The sequence below is a fragment of the Eutrema salsugineum genome, unplaced genomic scaffold, assembly GCF_000478725.1.
Source record: "Eutrema salsugineum unplaced genomic scaffold, Eutsalg1_0 scaffold_2, whole genome shotgun sequence".
Taxonomy (NCBI): Eukaryota; Viridiplantae; Streptophyta; class Magnoliopsida; order Brassicales; family Brassicaceae; genus Eutrema; species Eutrema salsugineum.
In genome coordinates, this window is record NW_006256829.1 from 16,020,652 (window position 1) to 16,041,355 (window position 20,704).

Genomic DNA, 20,704 nt, shown 5'->3' on the forward strand with positions numbered 1-20,704 from the left:
AACCAAATCTTGGACTACTCTAAGGTAAGCTCCCATTCTTCAATCCTTCACCTCGTACTCTCCGTTAAATTGACATGCTACGAGCTGTGAATCGCAAAAAGCTCTTATTTTTTGAACTTTGATTCCCTGCGCTAGTCGTAGGCCAGCAATTAGTGCTTTGTACTCCGCTTCGTTGTTCGAGGCGTGGAAGTTCAGGCAAAAAGACTGCTCCAATATTTCTCTGGTGGGAGAGTTGAGGCGGATTCCTATTCCCGAGCCGTGTTTAGATGATGAACCGTCGACGTGTAGCATCCAAACTTCGTCTGGGATTGGTTCGGTCGTCTCCTCGGTCGGAAGTTCGATGAGAAAATCTGCGAGCACTTGTGATTTTGCAGATGACCTGTTCCGATACTCGATGTCGTACTCTCTCAACTTTATGGCCCATTTGGCGAGCCGCCCAGACTGGCTCGGGCTGTGCAGGATCGAGCGCAGCGGAAGGGTAGCGACCACAATAATCGAATGTGATTGGAAGTATGGATGCAGCTTGCGAGCCGATACCACAACGGCTAAAGCGACCTTCTTGATCTGGGGGTAACGGGTCTCGGCATCGGTCAGTGTCTGACTGACGTAAAAGATGGGTTTCTGTTTGGATCGCTCTTCTCTTATCAGCACCCCGCTCACGGCCGTAGCGGATACAGCGATGTAGAGGAAGAAAGGTTCTCCTTCTACTGGTTTCGCCAAGACCGGCGGGCTCGCCAGATAACTCTTCAACTCCTGGAAAGCTGCTTCGCATCGTTCGTCCCACTCAAACTTCTTATTTCCTCGGAGGATGTCGTAGAAAGGCAAGCACTTATCGGTAGAACGGGAGATGAATCTGTTCAGCGCGGTGACTCTTCCTATGAGCCTTTGAAGTTCTCGCTTCGTTCTTGGAGAGGGCATCTCGACTAGTGCCTTGATCTGCTTGGGATTCGCTTCAATGCCTCGGTGAGTCACCAAATAGCCGAGGAACTCTCCCGAGGTGACCGCGAATCTGCACTTCGCCGGGTTCAGTTTCATGTTGTGTTTGTTCAATTGCTCGAAGCATTCCCGTAGGTGCGCGACATGGTCTTTTTCTTCGATCGATTTGACCAACATATCGTCGATGTATACCTCCATGGTTTTTCCGAGCTGATCTGCGAACATCTTATTGACGAGCCGTTGGTATGTTGCCCTCGCGTTCTTGATTCCGAACGGCATGACTTTGTAATAGTATATCCCGCGATCGGTTATGAACGCCGTTTTTCCTCTGTCATCGGGATGCATTAGGATTTGGTTATAACCTGAAAACGCGTCCATGAACGTTAAGAACCTATTTCCTGCAGTGGCTTCGACGAGCCGGTCTATGTGCGGTAGAGGGAAACTGTTTTTTGGGCACGCTTTGTTGAGATCAGTGAAATCTACACAGACTCGCCATTTCCTGTTCTTCTTCTTTACGACCACTGGATTCGCGAGCCAGTCTGGGTACTTTGCCTCGGCAATTGAGCCTACTTTGAACAATCTTTCCACTTCGTCGTTAACTGCTTTAGCTCGTTCAGGTCCGAGCTTCCTCCTTTTTTGCTTGATTGGTTTGAAGGTTGGGTCCACGTTCAGCTCATGACAGGTCACGTCGATGCTTGTGCCTGGCATGTCCTCCGCTGTCCAGTCAAAGGTGTTGATATTCTCCTTGAGGAGGGAAATGAGTTCGCTTCTCAGAGGTTCTTCTAGCTTAGTTCCGATCTCGACGCGCCTTTCTGTACGCGCTTCGTCTATGCACACCGAGTTCACCGCATCACATTCCAGCTTGGTGCACGTTTCACGGCTCTCCGCGATCTGTAATTGCTATAAGAGCTTTAAGACCTCGTTCGCGGGCTCTGGGTCTGTCTTCAGCTTTTTGTGATCTACGTCTGCTCGTGCGTCGGTGACGGAGTTCCTTAACTTGTGCTCTGTTAAGAAACACGTTCGCGACTCCTTCTGATTTCCCCAAATCGTTTTGATGCCTGCTGGAGTTGGGAATTTGAGGCAGAGGTGATAGGTGGAGGGAACCGCCCTCATCGCATTGATCCATTGAGTCCCCATAATCACATTGTAGATTGCTGGATGGTTGGTGACAGAGAATTCGACGATCTTAGTGACTCCACCGGCTACCACAGGGAGCCTAATTGTGCCCATCGTCATTGTTGTTTCTCCTGAAAATCCGGTTAGAGGTTTGGGGACCGCCGTCACCTCGGAGAGATCGATTCCCATCATTCTGAGTGTCTCCCTGAAAATGACATCCACCGAGCTCCTGGTATCGATGAGTACTCTTGCTACATCGTGGTCTCTGATCGTTAGCTTGATCACTAGTGGATCGTTGTGCGGTCTATCTATCCCTGCCGTTTCCTCTTCGGCGAAGGAGATTACCGTGTTCGGGATATCGGTCGGTTCTGTCCAATTCTCCTTTGCTTCGGCTCGACGCTGATAGGCTTTGATGGAAGACACCGTGTCTTGGTAATATTAGGATCCTCCCATGATTTTGTTTATTCTTTTTCTTGGCTCGGGTCGCTCTTCAGGTTCACCTCTTCTGTCGCGCTTGGTGTTGTCGCCTCGCCGTGGAGGATTTGCGGGTTCTGTCGCGCCGTTCGGCTCGGTTCCCTCTTTTGGCTCAGTAGGGACGAGGTCCTTAAGATTCACCGCGCTTTGGAGCTCTTCCGCCGCCATTTTAGCCGCGAGTTTGGCTCCTAGGGTTCGGCATTGCGACGTCAAATGCCCGTAGGTTTGATGGTACTCACAGAATGCCTTTTCGTCGTAGTTAGTGGGTCTCCTTACCCAAGTGTTGCTGCGCGGTTCTCCTCTTCCGCGTCCAGCGCCTACTTGATAGTTGTGGGCGCCTCCGCTTCTTGGTTCCTCGGAGCTCTGTGTTGTTGTGTTGTTTGACGGGTTTCCTTTCTTCAAGGATCGCTGCTTTCGTTGCTTTGTACTGCTCATCCAGATTTTTCATCTCCTTCTCGTTTATGACGAAGTCTGATGACCGATGTAGGGCATCTTGAATCGTTTGTGGCGTGTTGAGGGCCATTTCCCGTCGGAATTCAGATTTGTACCATAGAGACCGCTTCAGAGCCTCGAGTGCAGCCTTGTCGCTTATTCCTTCTACTTTAGATATGACCGCCTTGAATCTCGCCATGTAGTCCCGAAGCGGTTCGTTCGGTCCTTGGGATAACGTCCATAGATCGGCATCGGAGGTCCCTCGATTCATGAACATCGAGTATTGCTTGAGGAACATAGCGGAGAGCTGTTGGAAACTGCCGATTGAATTGTGCTCCTGTCTTGAAAACCATTCGAGCGCGGCTCCTTTGAGATCCTCTACAAAGAGCAGGCAATATCCGGCATCTACCTCTCGTTCGGTCAGATTGGCGGCGTTTCTTGTGAATGCTCGTCCTATTGCTATCCGAAACGCTGTGATGTGCGCCTTCGTGTCAGCTGTACCTTCGTAGAATGGGATTCTTACTTTCCCGGGCTCGGGAATCTTTGCCTCCGTGATTCTTGCCGTGAACGGTGTTCTTTGGGTTTGTTCAAGCATTCGATCAATCTCGGGCGCGGCACTTGTCACGTTATGCACTTGGGATTTCATGGCGCGTATCTCGGCCACTGTCCGAGCCATCGAGGCTCGCAGCTCTTCGATTTTGAGGGTTTGTGCGCGAGTCATTCCCTTCGATTGGCGAAGTCGCTCCCGCTCTTCTCTCCTAGGCTCGTCTTCGCGCTCTGCATGCTCGACCCATTGGAGATTTTTCTCTTCTTCAGTCGGGTTGTCGCCGCGAGCCGGGTCGGTGACTCCATCAGTCCGAATGCCGTTTAGTGCCGAGGCAAGCTCTTCTTGGCTTATTCGCCGAGCCGAGCGATTTTGTTGCGAATTCGTGGTTCCATCGTGATATTCTCATATTTTTTCATGTTTAGGATTGCATTTTTGTCCAAATATTGAGTCTCATGCATACATTTAGGTAGTTTTACATATATTTGTCTTTGCTTTTGTCTTTAGTTAGGAATTGCATTAGGTCCTAGAGAGTTTTGAACTTTTGGAGTGTTTACAGGTCATTTGGAGCTAATTCGGAGCAATTGGGACAAAAGCCATGGAGAGACCATCACCTTATGTGCATCAGACTCGGACAAGTGTTATAGAGCCGACAATCCCTCAACTTGATCACCTGAGAAAGAGGACTTTCATCAGGATTCAGCCTCCGAAGTCTTCATAAAGAATCAAGAGCGTCGAGTCTAGTTTCCAGAACACGTTAGATCGTCCTATTTGCAGTTTTGAGCTGAAAGTTACAGCGATAAGAAGCAGTACATGTCTCGGAGCGGATAATGGACCAACGCAACGCGCATCAAAGAACCGGTGGAACGGAGCCCTTTCCGACGTCATTTGAACCGGAACCCTTCACCAACGTTCTAGATAATTGAGTTATCTTTCCAATGCAGTTGAAATCATGCCATTTGGAGCTATATCCTGGAAGTTACTCTCCCCTCAATGCAAAGTGGATCGAGAAGGCTTAGGTTGTGCGATACGGTACTGCGACTTGATTAACTCGCACCCATGAATGTTCAACGCTCTGGAAACAAGTTGAGACTTTAGAGATGAGTGTAAGGAGACTCTGATCAAGGTAGAGACTTCCACAATCAAATTTGAGTAAGTCCACAATGCTGTGCGAGATAGACCTGCGAGTTGGACATGAAGTGGAACCATGTAGCACATGTGTTCGCAAATTACACCGACTTGGGCATGCGACTTGGACAAGGAAGTGACCATCTCGCACACATATTATCTCCATAATGCGTCCTGGTTGTGCGAGTTGAAGAGAAGGAAGTCTGAGCAGCACAAACATTCGCTGTTTACACCTAGATAGGCATGCGGCTGAGGCTGAGGGATTTATGGCGCACAAGGCTGCTTCTATGGCTGTGCGACTTGGGCCTGCAACTTGGGAAGCACCTGACCATGTCGCACACTTGACACATGACCCATTTGAAGCCGGGTCAGTACCCAGTTTGTCCTGGGCTGACCCGGTCTGCAAGAGACACTATATATGCTTTTTAGGGTTTTTTCCAAGACTTAAGCTTTGTTTTCTCTTCTTTCTCTTTCCCTTTTTGTTAAAAAACGAGTTTGTTAAGAGATATCTCAAGGATTTAATCAATCTAAGTCTGTTTCTTATCATCTCATCTTCTTATCTTTGCTTCTAATCATGATTACCATCACCTCTTGCAAAGGATTAGGTGTGTTAAGCATGATTAGTGAGTAGTCTTCTTTTAAGCTTCTAGGTGTGTGTTTGATTTATGATGTTTAGGTTCTAGATTCTCATTTCCTTTCCTTAGTTAGCTGTTCTTAATGCTAGATCTCTCATTATAAGCTTGATCTAGAACTTAGGCATCTCTCCACCCACAAGGTGTTTGATGAAATGCCTGAATGAGCTAACTTAAGGGTTTATGTTTTAAATGCCATGGGAATGTTTGTTTAAAGCATAAATGACATATTAGAACTGTTTATTAATGCATATTGATCATCATTACCACTAATGAGAGTTAGGTTTGAATGCTGATTAGTATAGTGATCATTGTCTTGGGAAAGAAATGGTCTTGCTTTGAGTTCTAAGTTGATTGGAATTTGAGATCATGTGATGCTTGTTTTGTCTTTCTGTATAAGATTCAGTCTTTCTTAAGTCTTATTTTGATGCACAAAGAGGCTGTCTGGTCATTTTAGACTTGGAACCTTATGCTTGTTGATTGCTTATTCATCTAATGGGAATTAGTATTGATTTGGTAATTAACAAATGGATTTTTGTCATGAGAATGAATTAATCTTATTTGGAAGTCTAGACTAAAGAATTGCAAGTGTTGCATTGTTTGCTTAACATCATGAATTCACATTTAAAGCACCATAATCAATGATCACATCTAGAGGTTTAGCTTTCTCTTTATTTGAATTTGGGTCTTTGTTTTGTTTGTCTTGCTTGCTTGTTTAATTCTTAATTACTGCTTGTTCTTGTTTGCTTTATGTTTTTAGATCACCTTGTTACCAACTCATCTGCTTATTAGACTTGAATTAAGATAGCTACTCCTAGTTCTAGTGTCTAGAATCTCTCCATTTGGATTAATACCTCAAGTGCTACAATGACATGAGTAGTTGAGGAATTGATCAAGGATTGAAAAATTCTTACTATCACATCGTTTTGTTGGGCGTCCACGTCGATCACGTCGTTCTCCTCTTCGTTGGCTCATCGTCTTGAGTTCCGACGGAGTGGAGGCGGCTCGGTCATATTGATTCGGGTTGCCGCGGGAGTCTGTTCGCCGAGGGGACGAAACATTGGTGGAGCCAAGGGGTTTCTTGTGCTGTTACCCGAGGCTTCTGCAGGCGTTGAAAAATCGAAACGTCTCCGGAGTCCATCCATCGGATCGGAGACTCCGGCTCTCCAAGTCGGGTGTTTTCGCTCAGCCGTCATCGCGTCGAGCCTTTCCGTAATCGCCTCGTTCTTTTTGTCCTGTTCGTCGATCTTCTTTATCAACGTAGCCATCAAGTTTTGCATCTCCTCTTGGGTTTCAGTTGTCGCCGTTGTCGTGCCTGACGGTGGAGCGTCTTTCTCCACGCCATTGTTGTTGTTGTTGTCGTCGGGGGTGTTACTTGCCATGTTCTTCAGATTTTAAAGTCTTGTCGATTTAGAGTAAGAAAATTTTGTCGTCCCCACAGTCGGCGCCAAATTGTGTGAGCCGAAACTCGCACAACCAAAAATTTGTTAAGGAAAGCTTAAGGGATCCAAAATTTCTAGGGTTTATCGCAAGAACGGTAAGATCAAAAGAAAGTTTTTGCTGGAAAAGTGTTTAAGTCTTTATTGCTTAGGGTTGTAAAAATTACATTGTGAATGAAATACATCGTCTATTTATACAAGCTCTCTAAACCGCCTAGCCGAGAATTTCGGGAGAGATTTTCGGAATATTTCCTTATCGCTTCGTGCGGCTGCCATCACAATACTTCGCCTAGGGTTCTTATGAGTTTACCACCTCCCAGGCTTCGGTTCGGCCCAACACAGGAGGAAACGGCTCGGCCCATTTCTCTTCTTGCACGGCTCGGCCCAGTCTTCGTTTTCCTCACGGCTCGGCCCACTTGGTTCGTAAATCGGCTCGGTTCATGTCTGGCGGGTGGCTACTTTCGCGAAATCGGTTTTCCTCGGTACCTGGCCGTTTTCGAGATGGTTTGACCGAGGAGGGGTGAAATCGACCCCAACAAAAGGTTCTCGGGACCTATGAAGATCATGATATCGAAGATGCTGCTGTCAGAGTACAAGTTGATGCACTGAAACCTATGATTCAACGTCAGTCCATCCAATTCCCATCTGGTGTGGAAGTTTCAGTGATGTCCGAGTACACTAGACTCGAGAAGCATTGCTTTATCTGTATGTCCATGTCCCATGAGAAAGAGCATTGTCCCCAAGCCAATAAAAGTAGAAACTTCAACTTGGGGAACTCTCACATCAATAACCATCACACTCTACAAAGATTGGAATCTGATCAACAAAAGAAGGAGGAGAGAAGAGGCCTCCCTGTTCAGTCCCGCGTTGCTTCGGACAGAAGGAAATCTGACAGGGCTCCTGATCTTCTGATGCAGACATCAACCCATCAAGACGACTCATGGTGATCTCAACACTTGGAAGAACTAGGTGCAACAGACATGAGAGTCTAGCCAAGGGTAAAGGAGACGATCTCCCTTGTTAAACAAGTTATTGGTGAAGGGGAGACAACTGTCTTTAATTTGTTCTCTCTAGACTCCTATCCCATCACCAAGAAACCATTAGATCACTCAATCTTAACCGGACCAAACCAAAGAGGAGGCAACCAATCTATTGAAGACTCTGCTCAACCCAAAAAGAGCCACGAGCCTTGTCCAGGCCAAATGAAGTCCAAGAACAAGTGTTCCAGCCCAACTACCACTTGGATTACATTCCTAGCTCAGCCAGAGCACGCCTCAAAGTGGAATCAGTCCAATTGGAGTTCAGATGAAGGAGATATTAAGTTTATAAATCGAGTGATCCTCAACTTACCCGATTTAGACATATCCGCCTTAATTAAAGAAATCCAACTAAAAAAAGAGGAATTAATCTGTAAACCGACCTTTTATGGAACTTGACTCATCAGAAAATCACGGAGAATTGGAATTAGACCGAGATCAATTTTGGTTTAGGAGATATTCAATCTCTAAACTAATGGATCCCCCACTTGCTTTATTTGGAACCTTCCGGGTTTTGGAGACTTCAAACATGTCAGTGGCGCCCATGAGACTCTGAGTTACTTCTGAAGCCTTCAACAAAATCCTAAGGTGCACCAACACGCATTAGATCAGGCGGATCCAATTGTATCTTCAATTGAGACAAACCGAGCCATTTATGGCAATTATAAGAGTCAACCGGTTTAATTTAACACAGAACCGACTTTGGCGACCAGGAGACTTCATTTACCAATCAAAGGGTCCAAATATTGTCCCCCCCATGCACCAGAACTCACAGGATCAGGCGGATCCTTCTGCAACTTCACTTGCCATATATAGATGCATTCACACTTGGAGCCATAACTCTCCAACGGCTCTTTTCCTTTGAATGCTACGACTTGGGAGTATTTTATGAAGATAATAATGTTCCAGAAAAGCTAACTTATCCCCTAAAACCGTCCAGATACAAAGGCATCATCACATTTTCATATTTGGCCGAGATTCACTCATTTAGAGCCTAACGGCTAATTTTTGATTAGCTTTGATTTGTTTCTTTGTCTTTAGCATTTTAGAACGTGTAAGAGAATTATATAAGCTCCTCTTAGTCCATTGTAAAAACTCACCTTTCAATCAAATCAATACAGAAGTTTTGTATTGTCTTTCAAAGTGTGTCCTTTGAAGAATTGTTCTTGTCTTTTGAATATTAGTGTGAGATTCACTCCTATTCATTAGAATTTTGCGGATAGCTTTGTTTGTGAGATTCAAACAAACTTATTCGTTCATAGATTGAGAGAGTCTATCACCCTCGATTGAGAGAGTCAACCAAAACCACCATCCTTCATCTCTATCATCGCCCACTTCCGCATAAAACTTGTTTTCTTTGACAACTTTGTGAATTATAAGATTTAGTGTGATTCCAATCTTATATCATTTGGTATCAGAGCACAAGTTCTTATCAAAATGTTTTTGTTCTTATCTTTTGCTTTTTGTTATTTCTGTTTCAGTTTTTTTGGTTCACTATAAAATCAAAAACCCATAAAAACTTGTTTCAATTATGTTTTCATTGATTTTGTTATTTCAATTTTTCATAAAAAAAAACCGTAAAAAAATTTGTTTTTGTTTCAGTTTTGATTCTTTCACTGTTATTTGATTTAAAAAAAAAAGAATCTGAAAATCCATAAAAAGTTATTTGTTTTGTTATTTGAATTTTCATAACTTAAAAGAAAATAGAATTTTCATAACTTTCAAAAAAATAGAATTTTCTCTTTTGTTTTTGAATTTTCGATTTTTTTTATAGTCAAAATTATTTTCCATTTGATTTGTTACATTGTTTAGTTTTGTAATATTTCCCTTAATAAAAAAAATCAGAAAGAAAATTTTGCTTTTGCTTTTTTTTTTAGTTGTAGAGATCTTTTGTTTTTAAAAGAAAGAAAACCAAATAAAAAGTTAAATTCATATGTTCTCAATTTTGTCAAAACAAAAAAAAAATCTGTTTTCCTTTTTCTTGGTAGTCGAATTACCTTGTTTCCTTTTATTTGGTCGTGTCTTCAATATTGCAGATATTTATTTTTGTGGACCATTGAATCACGCTTCTGATTATCTCTTGTCTCTTTCTTGCGAGGTACAACTCTAAGGCTAGAGAATTATGGAGTTTGAAGACGAAGCCAACAAATACAACACATCCGAAATTGATTGGGCGAGGAACCGTATGATTCACGAGAAGGAGGAAGAGCATACGAAGACCAGTCATGTTATGAAGAAACTGATTCTTATATTAGTTATGGGAGTGGATCAGAACGTGAAGAAGAAGACTCACAGATGGAAGACGCTGATTCCCAAATCAATCATGGAGATGAATATGAGAATTCTGAAGGAGATGACCATGAAGGAGATTCATGGCAGGGAGAGAATGAATATCAGCTCAGTCAAAGAGAGGGGGATCACAAAAGTGAGCAAGAACACAGAGAGTTCACTCATGAAGGAGATCGTGATCAGTTCATAAAACAATACCAAAGGCGTTGGTATGAAGAATCTGATTCTCAAATCAGTTTAGGAGATGGTGATCCATATAATGATGAGCCTTGGAACGTAGGGGCTGATCCAAAAGGAGGTTATGTTGATGAATTGGGGTTTGAAAAGCAGGTTCAAGAACCAAAGAAAGCAAAAATCAACTACACCATTGATGATGAGTCTTGTGATGAGCCAACAGATGATGAAGCAGCTTGTGAGCCACGCCACGTCTATTTTTTAAGTCATGAATAAGGACCAGAAGCTTACCTACAGTGGGGGAGCGAAATGGAGTACATGATGAGGTCACAAAACATTTCTAAGGATCAGAAACTTTCATACGCACTTGACTCGCTTGTTGGAGAAGCTACTACATGGTGGGAACAAAAAGAAGTTGTGGCCAATTATAATAAGTCTACCATCACTTGAGGTAATCTCAAGCAGCGTACGTATTCAAGCAGCATATGTATAGAGAGTTTTTACAGAAGTCCCACAACCCGCAGCTACAATCCCAAGAGGCTAATGTTCCAAACAGCTACAAAGAGGTGGATGTCTACACCAAAATCACAGCCTGTTTCTAAGTCAAAGAAAGCTTGCGGTTCTGAGCCAAAGAAAGTGTCTCAAAGCACTTTGGAAAAGAAGTCAAAGGCTGAGAAACCAGTGGCAACCACAGAAGTTAAACCAAATCTAAATCCTCCAATCACAGCTCACAAGGGAAGCACAAAACCGAGACTTGAGCCACAAGGCAAAGCAAAGCAATGTAAGTTTTCTAAAACTCTTAAGATAGAAATCACAATCTGTTATAGATGTCATAAGAGAGGACATTTTGCTAAGACGTGCCCATCTAGAGAATTAGAAACTACTTCATCAGTTGATCAGACAAAAGAAGAAGTCAAAGAAGTAGAGAAAGAGGAGTTGCATTTTCAAGTTTCCAATTCAGATATGATGTGCTTGTCTCTGCCAAGGGTTATTAATGCAGGTTTAAATCATGGAGAGCATCACTATGAAGAGATCAAGACGTGCCAGCCTACCACTGAAAAATATGAAGTTTTCACTAGCTTCACTCCGATCCAAGAGGAGCCACCAGATCCTACATTGAATCCAAATATCGTGGCAACAAAAGAAACAGAACTAATCGACAGTTCTGATCAGGTAAGTAACACATTTTTCACATTTATTTCTCATGATTCTAAATATGTGATAATGAATTTGCTATATTCAGAGACGTGTGAGAAAGTTACAGCACCCATTTCTTCTATAAAACAAAAAATTGTGAACAACATGTTGCTTCACATAAAATTAATGAAATGGTCCAACCTGAATCATGTTTCTCTGTTTTTAGTAATACCATGACTGCTATAACGCACTTGTGTTTTGTCAAAGGTGGCAAGAACATTGCAGGTATAGAAGAGAAGCAACAAGAGCCCAAACCACCAAAGATCAATGGTGTTAACAAATGTGAAAAAATGGATTTCACAAAGATGAATGTCCTGCCGCCAAAGAAAGTCAACAACAAACCTTTGAGAGGAGTCATTTTCTATTTACTGATCAAAGAAGAACCACCATACAATCCAAAGCAATCCCACCTGAACCGAGATGGAGAAAGGACCCAAGGTAAATTTCTAGACTCACATCTTTACCATGATACTAACTTGCTCTATCTTTGTGCAGATGATCTAATTTCGAGGACGAAACTTTTTCAAGAGGGAGGGTATGATGCGGACATCAACCCATCAAGATGACTCATGGTGATCTCAACACTTGGAAGAACTAGGTGCAACAGACATGAGAGTCTAGCCAAGGGTAAAGGAGAGACGATCTCCCTTGTTGAACAAGTTAATGGAAAAGGGGAGACGACTGTCATTAATTTATTCCCTCTAGACTCCTATCCCATCACCAAGAAACCATTAGATCACTCAATCTTAACCGGACCAAACCAAAGAGGAGGCAACCAATCTATTGAAGACTCTGCTCAACCCAAAAAGAGCCCCGAGTCTTGTCCAGGCCAAAAGAAGTCCAAGAACAAGTGTTCCAGCCCAACTACCACTTGTATTACATTCCTAGCTCAGCCAGAGCACGCCTCAAAGTAGAATCAGTCCAATTAGAGTTCAGATGAAGGAGATATAATGTTTATAAATTGGGTGATCCTGAACTTACCCGATTTAGACATATCCGCCTTAATTGGAGAATTCCAACTAAACCAAGAGGAATTAAGCTTTAAACCAACCTTTTCTGGAATCTTGACTCATCAGAGAATCACGGAGAATTGGAATCAGACCGAGATCAATTTTGGTATACGAGATATTCAACGTCTAAATAAATGGATCCCCCACTTGCTTTATTTGGAACCTTCTGGGTTTTGGAGATTTCAAACATGTCAGTGGCGCCCAGGAGACTCTGAGTTACTTCTAGAAGCCTTCCAAAACATCCTAAGGTGCACCAACACGCATTGGATCAGGCGGATCCAATTGTATTTTCAATTGAGATAAACCGAGCCATGTATGGCAAGTATGAGAGTCAATCGGTTTAATTCAATACAGAACCGACTTTGGCGACCAGGAGACTTCATTTACCAATCAGAGAGGTCCAAATATTGTCCCCCCATGCACCAGAACTCACAGGATCAGGCGGATCCTTCTGCAACTTCACTTGCCATATAGAGATGCTTTCACACTTGGAGCCATAACTCTCCAATGGCTCTTTTCCTTTGAATGCTACGACTTGGGAGTATTTTATGAAGATAATAATGTGTCAGAGAAGCTAACATATCCCCTAAGACCATCTAGATACAAAGGCATCATCACATTTTCATATTTGGCCTAGATTCTCTCATTTAGAGCCTAACGGCTAGTTTTTGATTAGCTTTGATTTGTTTCTTTGTCTTTAGCATTTTAGAACGTGTAAGAGCATTATATAAGCTCCTGTCCATTGTAAAAACTCACCTTTCAATTAAATCAATACAGAAGTTTCTTATTTTCTTTCAAAGTGTGTCCTTTGAAGAATTGTTCTTGTCTTTTGAATATTAGTGTGAGAATCACTCTTATTCATTAGAATTCTGCGGATAGCTTTGTTTGTGAGATTCAATCAAACTTATTCGTTCATAGATTGAGAGAGTCAATCACCATCGATTGAGAGAGTCAATCAAAACCACCATCCTTCATCTCTATCATCGCCCACTTCCGCATAAAACATGTTGTCTTTTGCAACCTTGTGAATTATAAGCCTTGGTGTGATTCCAATCTTATATCATCCTCGATACGAGTCGTCTCGGGATCTCATTCCTAGCTCTCGACTATCTGCAGAGCGACATAATTAATCTGGTAATTGGAGAAGCCGCTCTCCTCCACACCGAGACCAAATCAGAAGACCATCTCCTCGAGGTATGAAATATAGACGAAGCCCTGAGGTTCTCCCACTGCCACCTCCTCCTCGCTACAGAGCAGATTCCTCTGTTTCTAATACCGAATACAGAGGTTCAGACTCGAGGTACTACAGGGATTGCTCCCCTGTCAGTGGTGATAGACATCGCTCCCCGCCTAGAACTATGAATAATAGACGAGCACCTATTCACCATCTCGACAAATACAATAGTTGATCCCACAATGACTCCGAATCCCGTGCCTCCAATGATTACCCAACTTATCACAGGGATTAAGACTCTTGCCGGAAAGATTCCGAAGCTCCCCGACGATCTGAACCCCATCGAAGACCACCATTTCAGAGATATGAGGAGGAAGAAGGGGAAATCCAGCCACATTCCAGCAACCGTTGTCGAGAAAATTCTCCGCACTCTCATACCAATGCCAACACCATCTCCAACACTCCTCGCGATGCCGATATCTTGGAGAACTTGAGCAGTGGAAAACGTAAGTCGGCTCTGGATCGGGTGACATTTCCACAGTCTCGCGATGTCCAGTCTCACCTAACTCTGAATGCTGATAATGAGAGAGATTGGATCGATGATGATGACATGTTGGGTTCTCCGATTCGAGACAGGGAAGACGGCAACAGTAGACTGCTTGCTAAGCTCACTCACTCCCGCGATAAGTTCCACAGGTACAACTCTGACACTGAAGCCTCACCTGAAGCTACCATTCTGGACCTGCCTCCTCTGAATGGAGAAAGGATTCCGACAGCTTTCAGGTTAGGTCCTCGAACAATCCCGGTGAAGCAAAGGTTGGGAACAACAAAGAAGACTACGCCAAAACGGAAGCAATCTAAAGCTTCTGCTTAGTCGATTGAAAAAAGCCTGATGGGATCAGCATCCAAAAAGCTGGTTTCCCACAGTCCTCTGAAGGGTGGCAATGCAAAACACAGAGTTATTACAAAGAAAAATTCGCCGAGGAAGAGAGCCAACATAACCGGGTCAATAAAGCATCCACCAACTAAGAAATCCAAGGCTTCTTCTTTGCTTGTTTACCTCGTGCAGAGGATTCTAGAGATGCTTTTGTTTCTTCTATTTCTAAGGTCTTAGTGCCTTCTACTTGTAAGGGTTCGATGGTTTCCTGAAAATCATCCGTTTCTCAATGACTACAACCAGTTGGAACTGTCAAGGACTTAGAAACTCCCTTACAGTTCGACGCCTTAGGGAATTAAGACGCAGTCTTTTCCCGGATATAACGTTTTTCATGGAGACAAAAAACCACGATGAGTTTGTCTTCAGCGTATGTCAAATGATGGATTACGAACACAAATTTACGGTTCCACCGATTGGACTTAGTGGTGGTCTAGCACTGTTTTGGAAAACGGACGTCCAGCTCGAAATTCTATCATTTTCTCCAAACTTTATCGACACCAAGATTAAGTACAAGTCAAAGTCACTCTATCTTACCTTCGTCTATGGTCATCCGATGAGCCAAAGATGACAAGAGGTTTGGAATCAAATCTCGGACTTAGGTGCTTCTAGGGATTTGGCTTAGCTTCTTTCAAGGGACTTTAACGAGATCCTCGACAATTCAGAGAAAAGAGGAGGCCTCCGAAGACATAAAGGATTGTTTATAAATTTCTGGACCTTTATTTCAAAAAATGGTCTTTGGGATGTGAAACACTCAGGAAATCCGTTATCTTGGCGTGATATGAGGTATGACCACTTTGTCAGGGGTAGACTAGATCGAGCTATGTGTAATGATGCCTGGCTGGAGGATTATCCCTCGGGGAGATCTGAATACCTCAGATACGAAGGCGCAGACTACTGGCCACTGGTCACCTTTCTCGATGATTCTAGAGTCAAGCGGAAAGGCATATTCCGCTTTGATAATAGACTTCATGTTGAAGTTGGATTTAGGTCAAATCCGGCCCATACTTCGAATGAATAACCACATCAACCTTTTTGGGCTTCAAGGCCCATAACGAAAGGAGAAAGGATCTTGGAAGGATATTCAATAGGACGTGACGAGCTATGAGGACGAGGAATCATGGATAAGAGGAAATCCCAAAGATCTCGTAGAGATCGCAACGCCCCGTAAATCCCGAAGTAGTTCGAGTCGGTCTACTTAGTATAAATAGGATATCGCTTCTATGTAAAAATCCATCCAATTTTTAGCTAGAAACATTCTTGTAAACTTATAATCTCATCAATACAATCCAAATTCGTCGATCTTAGTCTTTTAGTTTACATCGCTCTTACCAGAATTCTTGCCCTAATTCTTCTTCCACTAAACCAAACACTAAACCTTTGAGTGTGGATTTTAGGATCCACATTTTGGCGCCGTCTGTGGGGAAGAATCAAAGAAATTCTTACACCTGAGACCGATCTCAAAGACAAGTAAGAACGAAATGGATCCCAAAAACACTGAGACATCTGGTCGAAGGACAAGCTCTGCCCCCGCGCTAAACCCTAGAACTTCGGCTCTCCGATCTGGAAATGCCGAAATCACCGGAGCGCAGAGCTTATCCGGCCAGAAGCAAACGGGTGAATCGAGCGTCATGAATCCGACACCCAGCTCGACTCAAACTACAACCCCCAGCGTGACACGTACTGTCGGAATAACCACGGTGTCTCGCTCAGATCCCAGACCGCCACCGCTACACACGTACTCACGGACCTGGACAAGATCTGGAATTTCACAGGTCAGATCCACCAGTTTGGACCAACCGGACTGGACCGTCCCAAACGGTAACCGGTGATGACTTGGCAGAATTTCGAAGGATGTTAGCCTTCCTAGCCGAGCAAGTCCGCGAACAACGAGCTATCCTCGCGCGAATTGAAAAGGAGATAGCCAACATCTGAAACAGAGCGGGCACAGCCAGCTCCAACTGACGATGAAGACCCATATGATCTATCCGAAGAGGAAGATCTAAATCCGACACCAAGTCCGCTCCCAACAACTCGCCTGGAGTTCGAACATCTCACGCGCGACGATCCGTCCACGCAGTTTGTTACTCCACCGCGGAACAACAACGCTCCTTTGTTTAGCGAGGTGGTCAACCATCTGCCAATGTTCGGATCTGGACAAGCGGAGCATGAAACCCCGGCAGTTGACGATCGCCAAAATCCGCTGTTAACACCCCCGCTCTTCCGCGGATCACAAGGCCATAGTTCGAACTGTGCTAATCCGCCAACCGACAGGCGATCTAACGAAGAACGGATTGCTGATGACACTTTCCAAACCGGAAGTCAGCATCAAGGAAACACGCGCAATAAGAAGCGCGCAGAGGACCCTCCAAAGATCATAGATCCGCGATCTATAAACAACTTCGATGCGCTCCAGCGATACATCGAATCAAACAACGCCGAGCTAAAACATATGTACGCCGCAGTACATAAAGCAACGAGTACGGCTCGCATAGCTAACGCTAAGATCAAAGAGACTGGGGAAAATGCGGTTCCCAGAATATAATGGAACAGCAGATCCCTTAGCTCACCTCAGAGCTTTTAGGCTCTCCGTAGCCCGAGCTCATCTCAACGATGAGGAAAAAGAGCTTTTAGGCTCTCCGTAGCCCGAGCTCATCTCAACGATGAGGAAAAAGAAGCAGGTTATTGCCGGCTCTTCGCCGAAAATTTAGTCGGATCCGCCCTAGAATGGTTCGCCGGACTAGAAGAGGGATCCATAGACAATTTCCAACAGCTCGGCTCGGTCTTTCTTAAACACTATTCGGTGTTTATAACCTCTAACGGAATCCGACCTCTGGACATGCAGACAGAACCACCAGGAACCCCTGCGGGCTTACTTGGCTAGGTTCAAGGAAATTAAGTCCAGAATTGCCGACTTGAACGAGGGAGTTGCACTCTCCGCGCTCAAACAAGGGCTATGGTTCGACTCCCCCTTCAGACAAGAACTATCAGTTCGTTGTCCAGAAACAATAGACGACGCGCTCCATAGAGCCGCGAGCTTCGCCCAATACGAGGAGGAACAGAATACCCTCCGAGAACAATATGAGGCAGGCTTATTACTGCCTAATCCCGCCACTGCCAAAAAGGCCGCCAAAAAGGAGCCCGGCGGCAAAGGGATACATGCTTTCACAATAGGAAGTTCGTCTAAAAAAGAGTCGAAAAAGAGAAAAAATCGACCTATGATGCGAGCAAATTCTGCACCCATCAGAACAAAAAGAGACATTCCACAGAAGAATGCCGCACAGTCTTAGCCGAAAAGGCTAAACTCACCGCGAAGGCCGCAGAACAAGAGAGGGAGCCCACAGAAAAAAACGAAGAGCCGGAAAACTCAAAAACTTTAAACAAGAAAAGAGATCGAGCTCGCACAGATGAAAATTCGAGCTCTCCCCCTCCAGGCCCTAAAAAGAGAATAGACCTCATATTTAGGGGAATAACTCGGTGCGGAGGATCTATGAAATCTGTGATCTCACCTCCGCCCGCCCCTAAAAAGGATGTAAAGCCACAAACCAGCAATCCGCTTCTGGAAGCTCGTAAGCCTGCAAAACCGGAATTTCCCAAATTCCAGGGAGTTCTGGAGCTCTTCGAGCGACCTAGACCTAAACGTATAAATTTTATATCCGGAGGCTCCAAATATTTCCGAAATTCGGTAAACTCAATAAAAGCCTACCAAAGAAGGGTTGAGACCGATATGCGGGAGCGCGCTCCCCTACAGGGTCCCAACCACAAAGTAGTTTTCCTGGAAAGCGAAACACTCGATTTAGGCAAACTACACGACGACGCTGTAGTAGTTCGTCTCGATGTTGGGGGGTGCGAGCTATCCAGGATAATGATTTACACCAGGAGCTCGGTCGACGTGTTATTTTATAATGCATACAAACAAATGGGCTTTGGTGACGACACACTCTACGGCACCAGATCGCCGCTAACTGGCTTCACAGGCGAAACCACCTATTCGATGGGCACCATCACACTCCCGGTAGTAGCCGGCGGAGTCCAACAACTGACAGTTTTTGAAGTTGTAGACTGCTCCGCCCCCTACAATGCCATACTAGGAAGACCATGGCTCTATAACATGAGAGCAGTGCCTTCCACGTACCATCAATGCGTGAAGTTCCCAACCGCTGAAGGAGTTAAGACAGTCCGCGGGAGCCAGCGGGCTTCCAGAATGTGTTATGACCGGACACAAGCAGATCGAACAATCTCCTTTGTAGCAACTACAGAAACAAGAAGAGCTCACCGAACAGCGAGCAAAACGGGAAAATGACCCCACGATTCGCGGTCCACGCAAGGATCTCGTCATCCCGATCTGTATTGACGAAAAACACTCCGACCGAGTAGTCAACATCGGATCAGAACTCTCGAGTTCTGTCTGCGACGAGCTCATAAAATTCCTCAAAGAGAATATTGCAACCTTCGCATGGTCCACAGAGGACATGCCCGGGATTGATTTGCAGATAACTTCCCACGAACTAAACGTCAACCCGACTTTCAAACCCGTCAAACAAAAACGCCGCAAGCTCGGTCCAGATCGAGCCAAAGCAGTAAATGACGAGGTGGACCGACTACTCAAAGTCGGTTCAATCAGGGAAGTTAAGTACCCGGACTGGCTAGCTAATCCGGTTGTTGTTAAAAAGAAAAACGGGAAGTGGAGAGTCTGTGTAGACTTCATTGACCTAAACAAAGCATGCCCCAAGGACAGCTTCCCGCTCCCTCACATAGATCGGCTGGTAGAAGCTACAGCGGGACATGAACTACTATCGTTCATGGATGCCTTCTCAGGGTACAATCAAATACTTATGAACCCTGAAGACCAAGAAAAGACCGCGTTCATAACAGACCGCGGTACATACTATTACAAAGTAATGCCATTCGGTCTAAAGAACGCGGGAGCTACTTACCAGCGTCTGGTTAATAAAATGTTTGCCAAACAGCTCGGCAAGACCATGGAGGTCTATATCGACGACACGCTCGTCAAATCTTCAAAAGAAGAAGACCATGTTGCACAGCTTAAAGAATGCTTTGCAATATTAAATCAGTACGGAATGAAGCTCAATCCGATTAAATGCTCGTTCGGAGTACCATCCGGAGAATTCCTTGGTTACATAGTAACAGAAAGAGGAATAGAAGCAAATCCTAAACAGATTGCAACCTTTCTCGAAATGCCGTCCCCCAAAACTACGAGGGAAGTTCAAAGTTTAACAGGGAGAATAACAGCCCTTAACCGTTTCATTTCGAGATCGACTATGGAAAAGCTAGCCCTAGCGGTTGTAATGTCTGCCAGAAAGTTGCGACCATACTTTCAATCACACTCCATAATAGTAATGACCTCCCAACCCCTTCACACTATATTGCACAGTCCTAGCCAATCCGGACGGCTCACGAAGTGGGCTATCGAACTAAGCGAGTATGATGTAGAATACAAGATCCGGAACTGTGCAAAAGCCCAGGTCTTAGAGGACTTTGTTATTGAGCTCAACCCAGACTCCGACGATGCAACATCATCCAGTCAAAAGTGGACGCTCCACGTGGATGGTGCGTCATCAAAACACGGCTCTGGAGTCGGAATCAAACTTGTTTCCCCAAAAAACGAAGTTCTCGAACAGTCTTTCTGACTAGGATTCCAGGCCTCTAACAATGAGGCCGAATACGAAGCTCTCATAGCCGGTCTCAGGCTGGCTCTCGGGATAGGAGTCCGAAAAATAAGCGCATTCAGCGACTCACAGCTCGTAACCAGCCAATTTTACGGCGACTATGTAGCAAAAGACGAACGAATCGAAGCATACTTAGACGTTGTTCGCCAAATAGCAAATCAGTTTAGCTCATTCGAGCTAACCAGAATTCCCCGGGGGGAGAATACCTCCGCTGATGCCCTGGCAGCCCTAGCATCCACCTCCGACCCAATGGTCAAAAGGGTGATTCATGTGGAAGGAATCGAAAAACCAAGCATTGACTTATCTCCCAAGGCAGTCAACGTGGTAACCTCCTCTGACGAGGCCGGGCCATCCAACAGACCCAGACCAGAGGTTACGACCAGTCAGCCCGACACTCCGGTCAATGATTTACCCAACTCCAAAAACCAATCCGCCCATCCAGAGTCCAAAGACGAACTGGATGATTGCGAAGAATTCCTAGATAGACCAGACTGGAGG

The 20,704-nt window shown here is 44.6% G+C and overlaps 3 protein-coding genes across 3 annotated transcripts; 2 read left to right on the forward strand and 1 right to left on the reverse strand.

Annotated features, from left to right (window-relative positions):
* Positions 1-2,785: 2,785 nt before the first annotated feature.
* Positions 2,786-3,679, reverse strand: LOC112086589. Its single transcript, XM_024155557.1, has one exon. It carries the CDS (start codon positions 3,677-3,679, stop codon positions 2,786-2,788), a length of 894 nt encoding a protein of 297 aa, XP_024011325.1.
* A 6,104-nt stretch (positions 3,680-9,783) lies between these two features.
* On the forward strand, positions 9,784-12,450 carry LOC112086756. The gene is made up of 2 exons (XM_024156430.1): positions 9,784-11,374; positions 11,606-12,450. Exons 1-2 carry the CDS (start codon positions 10,745-10,747, stop codon positions 11,627-11,629), a joined length of 654 nt encoding a protein of 217 aa, XP_024012198.1. The 5' UTR covers positions 9,784-10,744; the 3' UTR covers positions 11,630-12,450.
* A 3,547-nt stretch (positions 12,451-15,997) lies between these two features.
* On the forward strand, positions 15,998-17,061 carry LOC112086590 (putative uncharacterized protein DDB_G0290521). The gene is made up of 2 exons (XM_024155559.1): positions 15,998-16,337; positions 16,457-17,061. The coding sequence occupies exons 1-2, from the start codon at positions 15,998-16,000 to the stop codon at positions 17,059-17,061; spliced, it is 945 nt and encodes a 314-aa protein (XP_024011327.1).
* The last annotated feature ends 3,643 nt before the right edge of the window (positions 17,062-20,704 follow it).